The sequence below is a fragment of the Mus musculus genome, chromosome 2, assembly GCF_000001635.26.
Source record: "Mus musculus strain C57BL/6J chromosome 2, GRCm38.p6 C57BL/6J".
Lineage (NCBI taxonomy): Eukaryota > Metazoa > Chordata > Mammalia > Rodentia > Muridae > Mus > Mus musculus.
The window spans coordinates 131,064,725-131,087,332 of record NC_000068.7 but is presented as its reverse complement, the minus strand read 5'-3'; the positions used below and the strand labels follow the sequence as shown (position 1 = coordinate 131,087,332).

The window sequence follows — 22,608 nt, the reverse complement described above, 5'->3', positions numbered from 1 at the left end:
CACTACAGCTTCCCGAACGCTAGAATCACGAAGCATTACCACTGAGCTTCGCTTCTAAGTCAGGAAAGCACTGCGTGGTCCAAAGCCATGGAGACTGACATCTGGGTTGTTTTCTAGGTGTTTCTTGGACTGCTGTGTCTGCCGCCTGTGGTGTTCCTTCCTGCTGTGGCACCCTTTGGCACAGGGCTTGCTCCTTGTGCATGGTATACAATAAGCATGTTTGTGGGTGTGAGTGTATGGCGACCTGACCCAGGAAAGTTTCCTTGACACCTCTCTAGCCTGACTCTGGACCACACACCCTTGTCATAATCACTGAGATCCCTGTAGGTCTGGGGCTCTGCACTGCTGTGGACCACAAATTCCCAGGCCTAGGTCTTCAGAAATGGGTGGATGCCCATGGCTGCCAAGAAGAGGGAAAACATAAAGCTTTCTCTGCTGTGGCCACAAGGACTCAGCCCAGAGGGGAAGTTACAGATTTATGCAGCATCCTGAAGGTTGAGTAAGATTTCTGTGAGCAAAGATCATTTATGGTGGGGGTGGAACTGGGCAGTGAGGGAGCCAGGGAGCAGACAAGATTAGGCCTAGAGTAAGTCTATGAAACACAGAGAAAGGGGACAGCATAGGGGTTAAGAAATGAGGTCTTTCAAAATCTCAGGGGGCAATGAGGAGTTTTTTGAGAGAGGAAGGACTCTTTAAAGGAAGTTGAAGGAGGATTCTGTGAACTTGAGACCACCCTGAGCTGCCAAGTTGAGAACTTTGTCTACAAACAAGCCAGGCAGCCTCAGCGTGTGCTCAGTCCGACTTGTAGCTGGAGAGGCAGGAGACCAATTTCCGGTGCTTACGGTGCTTGCTGGATGCCCTGGAGTAAGTGACAGGGTCTCACTGGACTCCAGGTTCTGTTGGTTTGAGTAATAGGAGGCGGCAGGGGAGAAGTGAAGAGAGACATGCACTGCTGATCTGCCTTGAGGCTGTGTCCTTAAGGGGTGGAGCCAAGGGGCACAGAAGACTCTCTGGGACATGCCACCAAGTGAGAGCATTTCCAATCACTCCCTGAGCCAGGAACAGGGGCTTCTGGTTCCCTGCTGGTGGCTGCCACAGCAGTCCTTCCTGTTGGGTTGACCAACACAGCAGGTGAGATAAACCCTATAGACTTGGGCCCTGGAGTGCTCCAGGCAGTCTCTGTGTGCCTACCCACCCGGCTTCCCTAGGCACCTGAATGCACCTGGGCACTGGGATGTGTGTCCTGTTCTCCCTGCTCCTGCTGGCCTCTGTCTTCTCACTAGGTAAGCTGCACGAGGCTAGTGCCTCTCATAGGGTCTGGCCTCTGTGGACTCAGCACAGAAGCCTAGACTATGATCAGATGTGACTGAGCACACCCCATCCTTGGGGCACTAAGAGGGAAATTAGATTAGATTTGGAGCCTGTTTGGAGCACCCTCTTTTGGGGCAGGTGACAGGGCTCTGTTCCCAGGCTTGCATCACCCTTTTCTCTGTTGCTCTTCCTACCCTCCTCTAGGCCAGACCACATGGGGTGTCTCCAGTCCCAAGAATGTGCAGGGCTTGTCGGGATCCTGCCTGCTCATTCCCTGCATCTTCAGCTACCCTGCCGATGTCCCAGTGTCCAATGGCATCACAGCCATCTGGTACTATGACTACTCGGGCAAGCGGCAGGTGGTAATCCACTCAGGGGACCCCAAGCTGGTGGACAAGCGTTTCAGGGGTCGAGCTGAACTGATGGGGAACATGGACCACAAGGTGTGCAACCTGTTGCTCAAAGACTTGAAGCCTGAAGACTCTGGCACCTACAACTTCCGCTTTGAGATCAGTGATAGCAACCGCTGGTTAGATGTCAAAGGCACCACGGTCACTGTGACAAGTGAGGAGCCTGGGGACTGGTCGCGGTCAGGGACTCCTAGGCTGCTGCTCCAGCCCTGTCCTTTGACCTGAACCTTGCCTAGGCCTTCAGCTCTGACCTTTGCCTATTATTTTTCACTCTGTGACATTCTCCTTTTCTTGAGTCCCCCTCCCCCCAAGTCTTGTCCTTTGGTTGGGGTTGTGGGGACAGTGTGAGGTACAGTGAGGTGAGGGGAGCCCTGAGAATTACTGCCTTTGTTTTCAGCGGATCCCAGCCCCCCCACTATTACCATTCCTGAGGAGCTGCGTGAAGGCATGGAGAGGAACTTCAACTGTTCCACACCCTACCTGTGCCTGCAGGAGAAGCAAGTCAGCCTGCAGTGGCGAGGCCAGGACCCCACCCACTCTGTCACCTCCAGCTTCCAGAGCCTCGAGCCCACTGGCGTCTATCACCAGACGACCCTACATATGGCCCTATCCTGGCAGGACCACGGTCGGACCCTGCTCTGCCAGTTCTCATTGGGCGCACACAGTAGTCGGAAAGAGGTTTACCTGCAAGTGCCACGTGAGTATATCACACCCTTGTCACCGAACACCATTTCTATAGCTCTCTGACCAAAACCAGCTTGGCTAGCCTCTAGGGACAAGCCCTTTGTCCCTGTGGCATACTGGTGCACTTAGGCCTTTAGGCCTGGCAGCTGGAGACAGCTGAGCCCCAAACAGTTCATGCTTATAATTGCAAATCTGAGGAGACAGAGACATGTGGAGACATGTGGGTCTCTGGGCCTTGCTGGTCAAACAGCCTAATCTATTTGGTGAGTTCCAAGTCACTGAAAGATTCTGCCTGAAGAAACAAGGTAGACAACACCTGGGGATCGCCATCCAAAGTTGACTTCTGGCCTCCATATGCATGTGCAGTTGTGTGCACCCATACCCATGACCACACACACACACACACACACACACGGAGGCACAGAGTGGGGGATTTTTAGTGTTGTTAGTCCCTTGCTTATAAACTGGTTAACTTTTCTGAGACCTAATGTCTGCTGTCTTTGGCTTGCTGCCACGAAATGGCTGCCTAGTCCCTTTCTATTAGCTACTGCAAGCCACTAAGGCAAGTTACAGTACTCATGACTTTATGTAAGTCATCCTCACATAGAACATGGGCAGTTACAACTCAGAAAGCTGTCAATAGGCCATTGATAGCCACACCTTAAGAGCTATTGATAGCCGTGCATGGGCCAAGCACCACATTCCCAGGGCCTCATGGGAAAAGCAGGGGAGCAGGAATGGATGGGGGTAGTGAAGGGCAGATGACAGCAGGTTTAGGGGTTTTCTCTAGGTGGTCTTCCTCAGAAAGAAGTATGCCCAACGCCCTGCCATCCACATGCACCTTCCCTGACATCCCATCATGCTTTGCAGATGCCCCCAAAGGTGTGGAGATCCTCCTCAGCTCCTCAGGGAGGAACATCCTTCCCGGGGATCCAGTCACACTCACCTGCAGAGTGAACAGCAGCTATCCTGCTGTCAGTGCCGTGCAGTGGGCCAGGGACGGAGTGAACCTCGGAGTCACGGGACATGTGCTTCGGCTGTTCTCAGCAGCCTGGAATGATTCTGGGGCCTACACCTGCCAAGCAACAAATGATATGGGCTCTCTGGTGTCATCCCCGCTCAGCCTCCATGTTTTTAGTGAGTCCTGGATGAGGCTGAGGGGACCTGTGTCAGGAAAGCACTAGAAGCTTCCATACCCACAACAGTATCCACTCACAGGTGGTATAATATCTGGAGGGCACCTGGGAATGGGATGAGGCAAAGCAGGTGACTCCAGGAGGCCTCTGCTTTATGGGGTGGGAGTGGGGTTCAGTATAATACATAAAGATTGACGATGGCGGTTGTCTAGAACTCTAAGGGTGTGTCCTATGCTGTTCTTGCAGTGGCTGAAGTCAAAATGAACCCCGCAGGGCCCGTCTTGGAAAATGAGACAGTGACTCTGCTCTGTAGCACGCCGAAGGAGGCTCCCCAGGAGCTCCGCTATAGCTGGTACAAGAACCACATTCTCCTGGAAGATGCCCATGCCTCAACCTTGCACCTGCCTGCAGTCACCAGGGCTGATACTGGCTTCTACTTCTGTGAAGTGCAGAATGCCCAGGGCAGTGAGCGCTCCAGTCCATTGAGTGTGGTGGTCAGATGTAAGTGACCAGTACATGGGGCAGCAGAGACTACCAGAGTTGGGCCAAAGTGTGGGTGGAGTCACTGCAAGACAGTTAGGGGCCCTGGCATAACAGCCTAAAGACATCTGACTCAGATGTAGATGGTGTGGCCAGATGGGGCTGAACGCATACCCAGCTCTGCACCCATACACAAGGCTGTGACCTTCCTCAGTTCCGCCTCCTCTAACGTTAACAAGTGCTTTACGTAGAAATAAGCTCCAACTTATTTTGTTCCCACTGTTGACATCATGTTGCTGACAGTAGATCCTGTCTCATGTGCACATGAGTCGTGTTGTTTATTCCCTACACATACCTGGACACACAGTGCATATATGTATCGTTACTCACATGTGTTACTGACGTAGATAGCTCCCTATGGATGCATTTAGATTTATAATGGGGTTATATCACAGTGAAATTTTCTTGCACTTTTAACCCTAGTACTCAGGAGTCAGAGGCTGGTGGATATCTGTAGGTTCTGAGGTCCCAAGGCTATATAGTGGGATTCTGTCTGTCTGTCTGTCTGTCTGTCTGTCTCTCTTACACACACACACACACACACACACACACACACACACATACACACACACACACACACAATCAAAGTTGAAAAGGCATCTGCTACAGTCCAGGTATTGAATTCAGAAGTTTAGCTCAGTAAGCCTTAAACAGGAATGTATCAGCCTCACATTTAGCTACATCTAAGAAATGCCTGCTTTGAAATTGAGTGCCATATAGCCTGTGAAGCCACTGACTGCCTGCATCCAAACAAAGCCCGCTGATAGCACAATACACCAGGATGCCAGTGGCTCGCCTAGACTGGTTCCTGTGGTACTGTATATGGCTGACCACCCAGTAGCATGAGAGGAGGCTCTACTCTAACTTGCTAGCCTAGGCAAAGGTCAATGTTCAAAGAATGGTTCATACTGATTGTGTATGGCTTTTGCACCATAAAGGTGAAAAGCCCCGAGTAGACTGTGACTGGATGGTCATCTATATGTGCGTGCCTAGAGTTGCAAGTGTAGGGTCTCTTTATGCCTCACCTTATCAGTGTGCATTTCCCAAGATCACCCTGTATACAGTCCTCACTCAAGGACCACACCAGGAAACAGGATACTGATTCCAGACTTTTTGGGCAGTTCCTTAATCTTTCTGTATCCTTCTTGGAGGCTACCCTGCCGTCCAAGATGATGCACATCTTAGTTGGGAAGGTCACAGGTGTGTCTCTGTCACATGGACACTTGGAGCATGTCATTAGCAGGGCTCAGGGGTCAGTTTGTCCTGTGCTGCTAATGGTTCGTATACTCTCTTGATGAGAGTGCTGCCCTCTGCCTAGACTGTTCCATGTTTCTCATCTTTAAAATGAGACACTGGCCAAGCATGGTAGTATACAACTGTAATCCAGCACTCAGGAGGCTGAGGCAGAAGGATTACCGGCTTGGGACCAGTCTAGTTACAAAGTGACATCCTAATTTGAGGCCCTGACCTCCATTTTCAGTGTGGGCATGAGGGCTAGCCTAGCTAACAGAGAGATTTGCTCATCCAGAGGGTAAAGTGTCTTCAGCAAGTACTGAGGAGGGTCTGAGATCGCCATGTTCTAGGGTGCTGCAGGGCAAAAGGAATACATAGGTTACAGTTGAGGAACCGGGAAGTGACCTTTCTGAAGATGACAAGCCACCTCTGGTTCCCACACAGATCCACCCCTTACTCCAGACCTGACCACCTTCCTGGAGACACAGGCCGGACTTGTGGGCATCTTGCATTGCTCCGTGGTCAGTGAGCCCCTGGCTACTGTGGTGCTGTCACACGGAGGCCTCACGTTGGCCTCCAACTCTGGAGAAAATGACTTCAACCCCCGATTCAGGATCTCCTCTGCCCCCAACTCCCTGCGCCTAGAAATCCGAGACTTGCAGCCAGCAGACAGCGGAGAGTACACATGCTTAGCTGTCAACTCCCTTGGAAACTCAACGTCCAGCCTAGACTTCTATGCTAATGGTAACATGGGCATGTGCTGCAGGGGACACCAGTGAGACAGTTCAAGGAGGAAGCCTCTTTTTTCTAGCAATCCAAAGGACTCAACTGAGGGACCAAACTCTGGCTAGGTCCCATGGAAGACCCGGCCTACGTAGTCACTCCAACCTCAGAGATTTCTGGAAGAGAAGGCAGAAGGGAAATATACTGGATCAAATTATTTCTCTCCCACATCTCTGATTCTGTACTTGGAGGGTTCTTTACAGGCGTCTGTTTATCTTTTATTTCTTAAGTTCTGGGGGCAGAGTCTTTGGTTTGCATTATATGTGGGGGACAAAAATAGAGAAATAGATCCTCCCATTGTTGGTGTACACAGTCAGGTTTTTGTTTTGCTCCCACCATGTCTGGTTTAGGCAATGCAGGGGACTAAACCCTGCCCTTCACTCATGGTAGGCAAGCACTCTTCCAACTGAGCTATAGCCCCAGGTCTCAAGCATAAGCCTGGTTTGATGTAACTTGGGCTTCAGTACATCTGAATTGTCAGTCAAGGCTAAATCCTCCTTATCTACCACAAGGCTCCAACAGGCTTGCGAAGAGAGGAGAAATCTAGAGGACTTCCTGTAGCAGGGGCACGGAGGGCCAGGACCCTCCCAGCCTAACCACAACACAAGTCTGTACTCTGTCCCTCCTCCAGTGGCCCGACTCCTCATCAACCCTTCAGCAGAGGTTGTGGAAGGGCAGGCGGTGACCCTGAGCTGCAGGAGTGGCCTGAGCCCAGCTCCTGACACTCGCTTCTCCTGGTACCTGAACGGAGCTCTACTTCTGGAAGGATCCAGCAGCAGCCTCCTGCTTCCTGCGGCTTCCAGCACTGATGCGGGCTCATACTACTGTAGGACGCAGGCTGGCCCCAACACCAGCGGCCCCTCCCTGCCTACTGTCCTCACTGTGTTCTGTGAGTTGGTCTTGGTTACTGGCCACTGTCCTCTCCCTCCCTCTCCCTCTCCCTCTCCCTCTCCCTCTCCCTCTCCCTCTCCCTCTCCCTCTCCCTCTCCCTCTCCCTCTCCCTCTCCCTCTCCCTCTCCCTCTCCCTCTCCCTCTCCCTCTCCCTCTCCCTCTCCCTCTCCCTCTCCCTCTCTTTCTTTTTAGGCAGGGTTTCTTTGGCTATCCTGGAACTTGCTTTACAGACCAGACCAGGCAAACTCACGAAATCTGCTTGCCTCTGCCTCCCCAGTGCTGGGATTAAAGGCGTGAGAGCCACCTTGCCTGGTCACTTTCTCCTTTTTATTCAGTTAGGGACCCTGGCCCATGGAATGATGCCACCCACCTTCAGGGTGGGTCTTCTCATCTCAATTAATCCAATCTAGAAACTCCACAGACATGCCCAAAGTTTCATCTCTCAGATGACTCTAGATCCTTCAAGTCGACAGTAATAACCATCAAAATTGCCAAAACAACAACGAATCTAGTAGAGTGGTCATTTTAAGTGTTACCATGTCAGGATCTGAGGTGGGGAACAAACAATGGTGGAATGAGCTTTGAGGCACTGCATTAGAAGTCTTGGGGACTTCTCTGAGGTTGTCCTGCTTTGGAAGTAGATGGGACATGCAAGGTGACTGGCAGCTCATACAATGGCTTGATCCCAGCTGGAAGATGTCTCCCCATCTGGGAAGACTCCATTCAGCAGTAGGGCACAGCTTAGGATGGGGAGTGGAGACGAATGAGCACCCTGTGCTGTGCCCGTCCTACACCACTGTTTGTGGCTGCTCGGTGTGTTTCCTGAAGCCCAGCCAGGCTGAAGTGGACCTGGGCTCTATCAATAGCCACAAGATGAGTTCCTAATGCTCTTGCTTCCATAGATCCCCCAAGAAAGCCCACATTCACTGCCAGGCTGGATTTGGATACCTCTGGAGTCGGGGATGGACGACGGGGCATCCTCTTGTGCCACGTAGACAGCGATCCCCCAGCCCAGCTACGGCTTCTCCACAAAGGCCATGTTGTGGCCACTTCTCTGCCATCAAGGTGTGGGAGCTGTTCCCAGCGCACAAAAGTCAGCAGAACCTCCAACTCACTGCACGTGGAGATCCAGAAGCCTGTATTAGAGGATGAGGGCGTGTACCTGTGTGAGGCTAGCAACACATTGGGCAACTCCTCAGCCGCAGCCTCTTTCAATGCTAAGGGTAAGGAGTAGTGGAGGGAATGAGGGAACTGGAACATGAACTCAGGCTACCCCTGCTTTGAGCAAATTGACCAGGCAAAATAACCTCTGGCCACAATGGAAGGAAGCAGAGAGAGTCTCAGTGTTCCTCCCTTCACTCAAGGGAAGGGGACTATCCTGGGACTTCCAAGGCTCACCCCTGAGAAAGTAATGGGGCTACCTTGCCACCCATCGCTTTTTCCATGTCCCTCTATGCCCGTCTTATTGGCTTTCCTCTCCATCCTTCCCTGTTCAAAGTTGGAAACTAGAGCCTAGGCCGGGGTGGGCATGGAGTGAGGCTAATCAGAGTGAGGCCGGTCTCCAATGAGCCCCTGCTGCCTATCCTCCAGCCACTGTACTGGTCATCACACCGTCAAATACACTGCGTGAAGGCACAGAGGCCAACCTAACTTGCAACGTGAACCAGGAGGTTGCTGTCAGCCCTGCCAACTTCTCCTGGTTCCGGAATGGAGTGCTGTGGACCCAGGGATCACTGGAGACTGTGAGGCTGCAGCCTGTGGCCAGAACTGATGCTGCTGTCTATGCCTGCCGCCTCCTCACCGAGGATGGGGCTCAGCTCTCGGCTCCTGTGGTCCTAAGTGTGCTGTGTGGGTGATGGCTAAGGGTGCCACAGTTTAGAGGGCAGAGGGGTTCATGTGTGTGTGTGTTAGTGAGCAGGGAAGGTGGAGGGGCCTGAAGGGTGAAGGGACCTGGGGTCCACAGGGCTGGGGGTTGTGTGCTGGGGAGATAAGTGCCAGTCTGGCATGACCAGCTGCCCCTATGGATTATGTGCAAGAGGAGGGGGACACAGTATGACAGGTAGAATGTAGTGAGATTGGCTAGAGTAGCCTGAGTAGCTACCCCCACTCTGGTTCATGCAGATGCCCCAGACCCTCCAAAGCTGTCAGCCCTCCTAGATGTGGGTCAGGGCCACATGGCCGTGTTCATCTGCACTGTGGACAGCTATCCCCTGGCTCACCTGTCTCTGTTCCGTGGGGACCATCTCCTGGCCACCAACTTGGAACCCCAGCGTCCCTCCCATGGCAGGATCCAGGCCAAGGCCACAGCCAACTCCCTGCAGCTAGAGGTCCGAGAACTAGGTCTTGTGGACTCTGGAAACTACCACTGTGAAGCCACCAATATTCTTGGGTCAGCCAACAGTTCACTCTTCTTCCAGGTCAGAGGTAAGTGTCAGCCGTCTGACACCAGGGTGGACGCTGAGATCTAGAACTGCTCTGGTCAAACCCCGTGTACTGTAAGTTCCGTGCAGATGCTTGGATTGGGATGTTCGTTGTAGTCTTCAGATGGTCTCCCTGTTCGTCTACTAACTGCAGCGCCATAGGAAACAGAAGCTGCTGAGCAGCTGGCTACCTTGTTTCAGCTGGCGCTTACCCTCCTCCCTCCTTTCCTGCTCTTTTGAGACAGAGTATCCTTGAAATTACTGTGCACCCATGCCAGTCTCTGAGTCCTGCCTCAGCCACCTCAGGGCTAAGATTACAGATGTGAATTACCATGCCTAGCTGGCTGGAGAATTTTCTAGCACAATTTATTTTGTAAAATAATTTTGCTTCATTCAAACATTCTCATACAAAAATCTAGTACATGCATGTTATATACAAATACTATATTTATCATATCTATATTTATATCTATATCTATCTATATTATCTATATCTGCACATATTTCTCTATAGAAAGTCTCCTAGAACAAGGATTCTTGGTGGCACACCGAAAGCTAGTAAGCCAAGTATTTCAGGAGGCAGAGGTAGGGAGACAGCACATTCAAAGTCAACCTGGAGTACATATGTTAAAACAAAGCAATCTATTTAGGAAAATACACAAGAAAAAGGAAAGATAATATCCACAAGGTGAAGGCCAAAGAGACACACATACTTCTCTCATAATGTCAAACAGTAACAATTTGGGAACATTTGCTTTGGTTCTGCCTGTCATTTCTAATTCATTACATCCATTTCTTAGGCAGAGAGATTGAGTCTAGTGCTGGTCCTGGCTCATATCACTGCTCTAGCTGTCTCTCCTCCTCACTGCTTGACCGATGACTCCTCTATGCCCACTTCCCACCTCTCTAGGCTGTCATGGCCTCCCGGGTGAAGGGCTTGGTCAGAGCAGGCTGGAAAAAAAACAGTTGTTGTCTATCTTCCCCTCAAGTCCTAGGCTACTCATGCTGAGTCAGTAAATAGTCAGGCCAGTGGCTCTCAGCATGAGCTAGCCCTCCTGTGACAGTGCATTGTGGTAGATGCTGTGTCCGGTCCTGGTTGTAGAGCATATAAGCTCTGCTCTGTTGAGACTTGCCTGCCTCAGGTAACAGCGGTGGACAGGATTAAACCCAAACTTCAAGTGTTGCAAACTGTTAATCCCAGTGCTTAGGAGGCTGAAGCAAGAGACTCTCATAAATTCAAGGCCAGCCTGGGCTACATAGTGAGTTCTAACCCAGCCAGGTGCTACAGAGTAAGACTCTGTCTCAAAACAACCAAACCAACAGACCAACCAACCAAACCCAGAAACCCATATGCCAAGTGATTAGGAGCAAGGATCAGGACAAGGCAGATTCAGGCCAAAAGGAGGAGGAAAGACAAAGACACAGAACTGAGGGAGCCCTTGGCAGCTATAGTCCCAGGACTGGGACTCTCCATTCTTCTGGAGACACAAATAGTACCAGACAATGGGCGGGGTGTTGGGAGGCTCTCATTTACCCTGTTTCTCCTTGCAGGAGCCTGGGTCCAGGTTTCACCATCACCTGAGCTCCGGGAGGGCCAGGCTGTGGTCCTGAGCTGCCAGGTGCCCACAGGAGTCTCTGAGGGGACCTCATACAGCTGGTATCAGGATGGCCGCCCCCTCCAGGAGTCAACCTCATCTACACTCCGCATTGCAGCCATAAGTCTGAGGCAAGCTGGTGCCTACCATTGCCAAGCTCAGGCCCCAGACACAGCTATTGCCAGCCTGGCTGCCCCTGTCAGCCTCCATGTGTCCTGTAAGGATGTTTCTCACTCATGTCGGGGGAGGGAGGTGTTCCACAGCAGAGCCTTGTATGAGGGACGCCTTAGTTACACCCTGACTGTCACTCCTCATCTGATATAGATACCCCACGTCATGTTACACTCAGTGCCCTGCTGAGCACGGACCCTGAGCGACTAGGCCACCTGGTGTGCAGTGTACAAAGTGACCCTCCAGCGCAGCTGCAACTGTTTCACCGGAATCGCCTCGTGGCCTCTACCCTACAAGGCGCGGACGAATTGGCAGGCAGTAATCCCCGGCTGCATGTGACTGTGCTCCCCAATGAGCTGCGCCTGCAGATCCACTTTCCAGAGCTGGAGGATGACGGGACCTATACATGCGAAGCCAGCAACACACTGGGCCAGGCCTCGGCTGCAGCTGACTTCGATGCCCAGGGTCAGTGTGGAAGAGAAGAGGAGATACAGACGGTCCTAGAAGCTTAGGAGCATAGAAACCAAGCCCCAAACCCATGCTAATTAGGGATGTGGGTTCTGGACTTGGGTTGCATGGAAGGCCTTGTTTAAAAACTGGATGCCCTAGCTGGGTGTGGTGGCACACACTTTTAATCCCAGCATTTAGGAGGCAGAGGCAGATTGGATCTCTGTGAGTTTGAGGTCAGCCTGGTCTATAAAGCCAGGGCTGTCACACAGAGAAACCCTGTCTTAAAAACCAAACACCAAAACAAAAGCAAGCAGACAAGAAAGAACACTGGGTGACCAGTGCACAAAACTAACGAGAAAAGGCATCTTACAAGAGAGGCCACTGCTGCACAGGGAAGCCTTTTCATCTATTTGTCTTTAGCCACGGCCTGGGAAGGACTCAGGACCGTCTGGGCTCTGAATTATTCTGCTGAGGACCCCCACACTCCAGTTTCAACCTATGAACTCCTTTAGCAGGGATGTTCCTGGGTCTGGAGTGTGTCTGGAGTGACTCAGCAGCAGAGCTGTCTGGCCCACGAAGAGAAAGGGGCTTGGTGCACAGCTCCGAGAATCTCACTTGTGACTCCTCTTTTCCCCAGCTGTGCGAGTGACTGTGTGGCCCAATGCCACTGTGCAAGAGGGGCAGCAGGTGAACCTGACCTGCTTGGTGTGGAGCACCCACCAGGACTCACTCAGCTACACATGGTACAAGGGCGGGCAACAACTCCTTGGTGCCAGATCCATCACCCTGCCCAGTGTTAAGGTTTTGGATGCTACCTCCTACCGCTGTGGTGTGGGGCTCCCCGGCCACGCACCCCATCTCTCCAGACCCGTGACCCTGGATGTCCTCCGTGAGTATGGCTGGGTGTGGGCAGTGGTGGAAAGAGCAGCAGAAACTCACGGGGATGAGGGCATGGGAGGGCCAAGTACGCAGTCTAAGAACAACCAGCCAGTTGCAGAGAACTGGACAAGGGACCTTAAGAGGTGGTGGTGGTGAAATGGGGACAGGTCCTTTTTAGGCAGAGGAGGATCCCTGCATGTAGTGGGTGGTAGTTCCAGCACCATGTGAAGGATGAGTCACCCATGGGCTAGACATTAGGGAGCTCTCCTGTCACTTGCAAACTGGTCTCTGTGTAACCCTCCCGGACCTCTGCAGATGCTCCCCGAAACCTGCGGCTGACCTACCTCCTAGAGACCCAGGGCAGGCAGCTGGCCCTGGTACTGTGTACGGTGGATAGTCGTCCACCTGCCCAGCTAACTCTCAGCCATGGTGACCAGCTTGTAGCCTCCTCAACTGAAGCCTCTGTCCCCAACACCCTGCGCCTAGAGCTTCAGGATCCAAGGCCTAGTAATGAGGGGCTCTATAGCTGCTCTGCCCACAGCCCATTGGGCAAGGCCAACACGTCCCTGGAACTTCTGCTGGAAGGTAAAGCAGGAGCAGGAAAAGGCTGCAGGGGAAGGAACTGCCTGTCATGACCAGCGGGGCCCAGCTGACTCTGGACTCCTTGGTTCAGGTGTCCGAGTGAAAATGAATCCCTCTGGTAGTGTACCCGAGGGAGAGCCTGTCACAGTGACCTGCGAGGACCCTGCTGCCCTCTCATCCGCCCTCTATGCCTGGTTTCACAATGGCCATTGGCTTCAGGAGGGACCGGCTTCCTCACTCCAGTTCCTGGTGACTACACGGGCTCACGCTGGTGCTTACTTTTGCCAGGTGCATGATACACAAGGCACACGGAGCTCCAGACCTGCCAGCCTGCAAATTCTCTGTGAGCAGGGGCTCCTTAGCTGTGGCTTTGCTTCCAGGGATTGGTTAGGGGAGGCGTGGCACTGTAGAGAGCCTAGAAATGAGCAGTTGGGGAAAAGAGGGATTAGCCATGAAGGTGGAGACCAGGAACACTGCCCACAGACTCTGGATGCGGCATAACTTTTAGAAGTGGACACTTGTCTGGAAACCGAGCTTCACCAACATTGGGCAGATGGGCAGCGAGCTGTACCTGCCTCAGCAAGGCCCCTGTCTGTGTCCCGCCCTACCTCCAGATGCCCCCCGGGATGCTGTCCTGTCTTCCTTTCGAGACTCAAGGACCAGGCTCATGGTCGTGATTCAGTGCACCGTGGACAGTGAGCCACCTGCTGAGATGGTCCTATCCCACAATGGCAAGGTGCTAGCTGCCAGCCACGAGCGTCACAGCTCAGCATCAGGGATAGGCCACATCCAGGTAGCCCGAAATGCTCTTCGACTACAAGTGCAAGATGTGACTCTGGGTGATGGCAACACCTATGTTTGCACAGCCCAGAATACACTGGGCTCCATCAGTACCACCCAGAGGCTTCTGACGGAGACTGGTGAGTGGGACCAGAGCGAGGAAAGGGCTAGGGTGTGGGATTCTTGTGATGTGGGGCTGGATCCCAGGGGAGGGGCTGCTGTCCTGAAGGAGTATTAACTTCTTCTCTGAGAACCCTAATCTGCTTAAGAAGGCATGGCTCTCAGTGAAGGGGTAGACCAGCCTCAGGGGAAAGAGTGGAAGGAGACAGAGCCTCACCTCACACACCCTTCACTGGAGAAGCCTGGGGTGGGAGCAAGGCAGAGCCCTTACCCTTGGGAAGCCTGAGGGCATGATACAGTCTCATGCTTCCAATGGCCTTCTCTGATTCTGGAGGCAGAGCCCTGTGACAGGAACCTCGGTACACAAGTGTGGTCATGCTGTCCTATGACCAAGGAGAGACATAGTCCCAGTGTGGAGGTCCTTGAGCCCAAGATAGATTGAGATCACCCCACAATGCTCAGACCTCTGACCGTTTACCTATCTTTGTACTACAGATATACGTGTGACAGCTGAGCCAGGCTTGGATGTGCCAGAGGGCACAGCTCTGAACTTAAGCTGCCTCCTCCCTGGTGGCTCTGGGCCCACGGGCAACTCTTCCTTCACGTGGTTCTGGAATCGCCACCGACTACATTCAGCTCCTGTGCCCACACTCTCCTTCACCCCTGTGGTCCGGGCTCAGGCTGGGCTGTACCACTGCAGGGCTGATCTCCCCACCGGGGCCACTACCTCTGCTCCAGTTATGCTCCGTGTCCTCTGTGAGTATGAACCCATCTCTGCCCTGTGTCTGTCTCTGCATCTCACTGGTCCGTATCAGGCCTTTTCCTCTGCACAAAGCAAGGGCTTCATAGGTAAGGGTCTCAGGACACTAGCATCCTCACTGGCTGGTTGTATGTGGTTTGTATCCATGCTTGGGTACCCAGCTTTGAAATGGAGGATACTCTTACCATTCTGGGATGAATACAGAAGATAAAGCAGACTGAGTGCCTGGTGCACTCAGCCATCATTAGCCCAGGTTTTCCCACTCTATTCTTCTGTGCCCAAGCTATATCAAGCAGTTACTGCTTGGAAACAAGCTATCCCATTTACAATTCTGTGGGTTAGAAATATGGACAGGGGGGCTGGTGAGATGGCTCAGTGGGTAAGAGCACCCGACTGCTCTTCCGAAGGTCAGGAGTTCAAATCCCAGCAACCACATGGTGGCTCACAACCATCCATAACAAGATCTGACTCCCTCTTCTGGAGTGTCTGAGGATAACTACAGTGTATTTACATATAATAAATAAATAAATATTAAAAAAAAAGAAATATGGACAGGACTCATTTGGGCAGTCCTTCTGGTCTCTTGACGGCAGCTGTCCAGTGGCTCTGCTGAGACTGAACTGTCTAAGATAGCCTCACCTGGAGGCTGCACACAGGCCATACATGGCCAGCAGGCTGGCCTGGGTTTTCCACATTTGTTCCAGGAAGCAGAAGAGAAGCTTCAAGACATCTTGAGATCCAGTTCCAAATCCCCACCATGTTGCTTAAAACAAACAAACAAACAAAAAACCTGTGTATGCGTACACTGCATGGGTGTGTGCTGTGTCTATGCTTGTATGTGTTTGTACATGTGCATGGAGGCCAGAGGTCACCATCTTTATCACTGTGCACCCGATCTCTCACTGAACCAATTCAGGAAGATTGGCTGTCCACAGAGCTCCAGGGATCCGCCTGTCTCTGCCTCCCTGGTGCTAGTATTCATACAGCTTGTCACATGAGTGTTGGGGCTCAGCTGCAGCTCATCATCACGTTTACATGACAACGGCTTTACTGACTGAGGCATCTCACCATCCTCCTTCATGCCACCTTTGCCTCAAGAGTGAAGGGAATGGGCTCCCCGTTTCATGGAAGTGCAACATGGTGGAGGGAGGGGTTTACAGGGGATGTCTAAGTCAGCATACTCTTCCTCCCCACAGATCCCCCCAAGACGCCCACTCTCATAGTGTTTGTGGAGCCTCAGGGTGGCCACCAGGGCATCCTCGACTGTCGAGTGGACAGTGAGCCCCTGGCCATCCTCACTCTTCACCGGGGCAGTCAACTAGTAGCCTCCAACCAACTTCACGATGCTCCCACCAAGCCCCACATCCGAGTCACTGCTCCTCCCAATGCCTTGAGAGTGGACATAGAGGAGCTCGGCCCTAGCAATCAAGGGGAGTATGTGTGCACTGCCTCCAACACTCTGGGCTCTGCCTCAGCCTCTGCCTACTTTGGGACCAGAGGTGAGGGAACAATTGCTCTACCCTCTGGACTCTCCCTGCAGGAAGATCCTCTTGTCCTAAGGCTGCCTTCCCAGATCCCTCCTGCCACCAGACAACTTGTCTGAGCAGTCCATATGGATGGCTTGCACAGGGCTTCAGGGATGAAGTGAAAGTTAAAATCCATCTTGTCTTGGTTGGGTCACCTCGGGAGGGAATGTTGAGGGTCTGAAGCCCACATAGCTCCTTCAGCTTCTCCTTCCTGTTGCAGCTCTGCACCAACTGCAGCTGTTCCAGAGGCTGCTCTGGGTCCTGGGATTTCTGGCAGGCTTCCTGTGCCTGCTGCTGGGTCTGGTGGCCTATCACACCTGGAGGTGAGTCCAGAGCTGTGTGGCGGACAGGAATACGTTATTCTGCTTATCCCATTCCCTCCTTTGTTCCCCCAAAACCTTTGAGGAAAGTTCTTCGCTACAGAGTCCACAGGCTTCAAATTTCCCACTCTACCCTCTCAAAATCTGGGGCTCCCCCTTCTGAAACTGCCACAGTTTGTCTTGCTGTAGCTTTCCTTCGCTGGAAAAGGCTGGGCTGGGGGAACAAACACGATGCCCCACACTGTGCAGGGCTTCCCTGCTCTGTACAGCTGGGGAGGGTGGGAAGCAGTAGGGAGGGGTCTCTCACGGAGTCTGCTCTGACCCATGCAGAAAGAAGAGTTCTACCAAGCTGAATGAGGATGAGAATTCAGCAGAGATGGCCACTAAGAAAAATACTATCCAGGTATGTATTCGACATGTGTGAGGGCGTAAATGTCCACCCGGCATCTGGACAGTGTTTCCACTTAAAGGACAACGCTGGGATCAGGGGCAGCTGGGAAGGCATACAGGAGCCCGGATGTCCTAGGGGAATAGGGAGAGCAGTTCTGACAGAGACTCAGAGTAGTTATGGGTGTATGACTTGGTGACATGGGTAGCTTCTCTGATCGTGGGATCATTTTGAAGTCTTGCTTCATCAGGTCTGAGCTTGTCTGATTCTTGTCACCTAGGCAGGAATGAAAGGCCATTTTCCCTCTCCTAATGTATCCTCTCCTGCAGATGACCCCTTCCTAAGACCATAAGTCAGTGTGGGACCTTTTGTGATCCAGGTTTGCTTTAACCAGAAGCTCCTAGGTTTTGATGCAGCCACAAATGGAACCCCATCTCGTGTCACAGCCCTGAGCTGATGATGCCTTACCTGCCCTCAGGAGGAAGTGGTTGCTGCTCTCTGACAACTCAGGTGCTGTGAACAAGATCCTGCCTACCTCTGTATAAGCAGTACAGAGACATCTGGCTTTCCTGACCTGCCCGACTTGCCTTCCAAGCCTCTTGATCCTAAGAAAAATGGACGAAGGGAGGTTTGGGGTTGGAGGTCAACCTGCCGCCTCCAGGGCTCTGAGACGGACTCAGCCATGTTGCCCACGTCTCTCTGTGTGGTTTTCCTCTGTATCCCTTTGCCTTTCTCTTCAAAGCTCACCTTGGACTTTCTTGGTGGGTTAGAGCAACATCCAGTTTCTCACAGACTTTCTAAGACGGTCTGTACCAGCCAGGATATCAGTCAGGTTGCTCTAACAGAGACTCAATACAGTGACCACAGCATGACAGGGTCTTAGTTTTCCCTCCTGGCCTGGTTATGTTGTTGTGGTATCAGAATCCTTCTTGCTTGATTTTCTCCATTCCCCAAGTGTTGCCTTTGATTATGAAGCTCAGGTAACTGCAGTGCCCATGGACCCTACAGGGAGAAGGAAGAGTGAAGGGAAGACATACCCATCCCCATGGTCCATGGACTGTGTGTGCAATTGCACCCCACCCAACTTCTCATCCGCTAGAAACTGGTCACATAAACATACCATGCTGAAAGGGAGACTGGGAAATGTAGTTTTTTATTCTGAGTCTTGGCAACATCTGGAACTTGTCTTTCTGAAGGACACCAACTGTGGACACAGCCCTAGGACTTTTGATGTTGAAGAGAGTGGCATTATTAGGCTAGGGTCTGAATTAGTGTTCCGAGCCATTCTGTTTCAGAGGTTCCTGAAAGGCACAGTCCCCCTTACATGGTAAACTGAGGAAGCCAAAATTTGGCGTTCCCTAGGTGTCTTACTTACTGTTCTTTTGCTGTGAGGAGGAGACACTATGACCAAGTTGACTCTTATAAAAGAAAGCGTTTAGCTGGGGGTTTGCTTACAGTTTTAGAGTGTTAGCCCATAATCATCATGGTGGGAAGCAGGAAGACAGAGATAGAGATAGAGGGAGAAAGAGAGAGAGACAGAGACATAGACAGACAAATAGATGATAGATAGATAGATAGATAGATAGATAGATAGATAGATAGATAGACAGACCCTAATGTGCCTTTTGAAACCTCAAAGCCCACCCCCAGTGTCATATCTCCTCCAACAAGGCCACACCTTCCCAGCTGTTCAGTAACTGGGGACAAAACATTCAAACATATGGGCTTATGGGGGCCATTCTCATTCAAACCAACACACTTGTTAGGATAAGGGCATGTCAGACAGGCATCTTTGTACAGGGTCTGGCCCCTGGAAGAAGTAACTCATCCCGTTCTCTGTTACCCCACAGCTGTATCAGCTCTTTCAAGAGCAAGGAGCAGGCAGGGATGTTACCAGCATCCTTGCTCCTACTCTGGGTGCACGACAAAGTTCACATGTGATAGCAAAGTGAACAACTGCACATCTCCTGAATGCTCAAGCCCCAGTGTCTGTTAAAACACGAGTACTAACAAGAAAGAATGACGTAGTCCTGGGAGGTCAGGGATGGAGGGAAACCAGATCTACAGCAGTTTGGAGACTCCTGCTGAAGATTGTGGTAGATGTTCTCAACTCCAGGAACAAAGGGCCTGGAGTTGAGAACCTGGAGAATAGTGGGGTTGCAGTAGGAGGTAGAAGGTTGGGAATGAATTGGAAAAGGAGTGACTGTGTAGCCAAGGCTGTGCCTTGCTCATTCTAGGCCAATTTCTTCCTTCTTGTCTCTCCCTCCCTCCCTCCCTCCCTCCCTCCCTCCCTCCCTCCCTCCCTCCCTCCCTCCCTCCCTGCCTCCCTCCCTCCCTCCCTTTTCTTCTTTCTTCCTTCTTTCTTTCCTTCCCTTCCCTTCTCTTCCCCATTCCCCCTAGACCAGGTCCCATGTAGCCCAAACTGACTTCAATCTCATTACAGATGACCTTGAACTTCAGATCCTCAGTCCCCATTTCTTTTTGTGCCTGAATATCGTATTTTCTCTGGGAGCCTGTCCAGTATTTTCCTCCAATAAATTTCATTCCAGGATACAACTGGAGTCAATTTTCTTCTTGCAACCAAAATGTCTAGGCTAGAATGTGGAGAATTCAAATATTAAACGCTAGTGTCTCAGACACCATCTGTGGGCATGTGGCCAGGGAGCATAAATCGCACAGTGCTTGCTTCATACTGTCTGCTGAAGTCATCCGGGCCCCTTCCTGCTCCTCATAGCTCCTCACATGATAACTCACGGGGTGGGCTGCTCGCTCACAGGGACTGGCACAGGCTTGGCACATGGCAGGTGGCACATGGTTCTTGTACATGGTTGAATAGAAGCACAGAAACCCAGCTCTACCAGAGGCAAGACAGGGAGAGAACAAACCAAAGATGGCAAGATGTTCCAGGATGACCGAGAGCAAAAGCCACACCTAAAGGGTGGTGGCTGCTGAGGGTTTGGGGACATGTGACTTGAATCTTTGCTCTCAAGTACTTCCAAGAGGGATGTTGGAGACTACTTGGGGTGGGGCTCATTGGGCCCAATCTTCAGTAGTCTAAAGCCCCTCAGAAATAATTACTTAGCTGTAATTCAAGCACAATATATACACATGGTAAGTGTATTAGCAAAATGGCTTTCTATGTAATATAAATAAGATAAAAAAACAAACAAACAAAAAACAAAACCAGAAATACCAGCACTTCAGAGTACCCCACTCCCAACCCCTGCCCAGTGTAGCTGCTAACTTCACTAATCAAGTTAATTTAAAAATCAAATATAATACCACAGATTTTATTTTTCCTGTGTTTCTGCTTTATACAAATGGTATCATATTTTAAACATGAGAACATTGTGAGATGACTAGCCAGTGTCTGTCTGTCTGTCTCTCTCAGATATTTATTTATTTATTTCATGTATGTAGGTACACTGTCACTGTCTTCAGACACACCAGAAGAGGACATTGGATCCCATTACAGATGGTTGTGAGCCACCATGTGGTTGCTGAGAATTGAACTCAGGACCTCTGGAAGAGTAGTCAGTGCTCTTAACCACTGGGCCATCTTTCCAGTCCTGACCAGTGTCTCTTAATGGTGAAATATTCTTCCCTTGGCCCTAGCATTTTATCCTTGGGCATTTTCTCAGGAAAAATGAAGGCGCGTGTCACCCTGAGATTTGTACTAGGATGTTCATAACAGTGCTACCCATCAGCCAGGAACTGAAAACAATAAATGCTCGGCAGCAGGGGAATGACCGAGTAGACAGAGCTACGCCCACACAGCTATGAGAGCTGTGCCTACAGCTGAGTGTGGTTCTCAGACGGTCAGTGGGAGGGGCTGGCAGCGATGGCTGCCTGTGGCAGTTACATGTCCTACCGCTCTATTAAAGGAGCTAACAAAGGCAACCTTAAGGAAGGAAACATTTATTTTGGGTCACGGTTAGTAGGCACAGTCTCAGAGTGGTTGGAAAGATGGCAGCAAGTGTCTCTAGCTGAGGGGGCAGGAGTGGGAGGCCCTGGTCACTTTGTGTCGGCGAGGAAGCAGACAGAGAGGTGGGGGTGCCGTTTGCTTCTTACTTTCCTCTTCCTACCCAGTCCAGGATGACAGAACATCAGGTATTGCCACCCACATTTGGAGTGGGTCTTCTGGTCTCTGTTAAAACTCTCTGGAAACACCCTCACTGACCTGATGTGCCCGGAACAAGGTGATTCTCAGCCCAAGCAAGTTCACAGCGAAGACCAAGGACAGGTATAGTTAAGGAATGGGATAGAAGTCAATACAACAGCCACTGGTGGGCAAAAGGGATGGGCGGGAGCCACAATGGAGATTCGAGAGCCAGGGAAGTGAGCAGGTTCACTTTGTGAAAATCTCACATTTCTGAATCTATATTTTGGAAAGAAAACTTAATTTAAAAAAATCTGCCACTTTTCCTACGCCTTGTGCTGTGTATCGACATGGGAGGATACCTTGAGGCCAGGAGACTGAGATCAGCCTGAGCAACACAATAAAACCTCATTTCTTACAAAACAGAACAAATTGGGTGTGGAGGTGCACGCCTTTAATCCCAGCACCCAGGGAGCAGAGCCAATCACCCTTGTAACCATCTCAAATTCAGACCCAGGGGCTGTCTAGCGGCAGAAGAGTCCATGGAACACTGTGACCATAGTCATACAATTGGAAACTACTTATCGACAAGAATAAATGGCCATAGGTAATAGGCAATAGGTTGGGTAAAACTCACAAATTGGGAAAATACAACCCATACTCCAGACAAGGGCCAATCGCCTTTAAACATAGAGGTCCTTTAAACTGTTAAAAGAAGGACCAACCACTCACTAGAAAAATGAGCTACACATGAATATGTTACTATATTTAAAAAAAAAAAAAACCTGTGTCTAAAACAGCAGCTTATGTAAGAAATTGGTAGTAGTGGCTTTCTGTGGGGAAGGAGTACCCAAAGGATGGAGACTAAAGGAAGACTCTCCTAAGCATTTTATACCTTCTCCCTTGTTTGCTTTGTTGTAGTGGTGGTGGTTGTTTTTGATTCTTTTTTGTTTGGTTGGTTTTGGTTTTTTTCAAGACAGTGTTTCTTTGTGGAGCCCTGGTTGTCCTGGAACTCACTCAGGCTGCCCTTGAACTCAGAGATTCTCCTGCCTCTGGGCTTAAAGGTGTACCTCACCACTGTCAGGCTTGGGTTTGTTTTTGAGACGGGGTCTTGCTGTGTAGCTCCAGCTGCCTCTGAAGTGCTAGAATTACAGACATGAACTACAGATATCTCCCAGTCTCCTCTCATTCTCCCTCCCTGCCCCCTTTGTATACACATTCACCTGTGTGTGCATGTGTGACTCACTCTGAGTTCTTCCAGTGTTACTCTCCATCAGATTTTTTGAGATAGGGTCTCTTACTGAACCTGGACCTCAAACATTTGCCTGTCTCTGTCCAGTCCAACACTTGGCTTACAAGTTTGTGCAATGGTTCTGGCTTTCTCTGATTGCTGGAGACTTGAACTCAAGAACCAACGCAGGTCCTTTACTTACTAAGCCTTCTCCTTGATGACACCCCTCACCCCACTGCCACACACCAGGTCTCCAGGCTGATCTCACACTTTTTCCATATAGGACTTTGAACTTGTCT

General features: G+C 51.1%; 1 protein-coding gene across 5 annotated transcripts; it reads left to right on the top strand.

Annotated features, from left to right (window-relative positions):
• Positions 1-554: 554 nt before the first annotated feature.
• Siglec1 (sialic acid binding Ig-like lectin 1, sialoadhesin) lies at positions 555-19,532 on the top strand. Of its 5 annotated transcripts, none has more exons than XM_006499049.4 (22): positions 555-1,131; positions 1,209-1,283; positions 1,516-1,875; positions 2,119-2,418; positions 3,276-3,542; positions 3,788-4,042; positions 5,759-6,058; positions 6,729-6,986; positions 7,891-8,211; positions 8,579-8,836; positions 9,110-9,412; positions 10,960-11,220; positions 11,328-11,639; positions 12,262-12,513; positions 12,819-13,088; positions 13,177-13,428; positions 13,700-14,005; positions 14,481-14,741; positions 15,942-16,244; positions 16,492-16,594; positions 16,922-16,994; positions 17,374-19,532. In XM_006499049.4, exons 2-22 carry the CDS (start codon positions 1,217-1,219, stop codon positions 17,434-17,436), a joined length of 5,145 nt encoding a protein of 1,714 aa, XP_006499112.1. In that variant the 5' UTR covers positions 555-1,131; positions 1,209-1,216; the 3' UTR covers positions 17,437-19,532. The 5 variants fall into 5 exon arrangements, with proteins under 5 accessions (XP_006499112.1, XP_030104760.1, XP_006499113.1 ...); XM_030248900.1 differs by having other exon boundaries at positions 556-1,131; positions 17,458-19,532; XM_006499050.4 differs by having other exon boundaries at positions 556-1,283; positions 17,384-19,532.
• Positions 19,533-22,608: the final 3,076 nt, after the last annotated feature.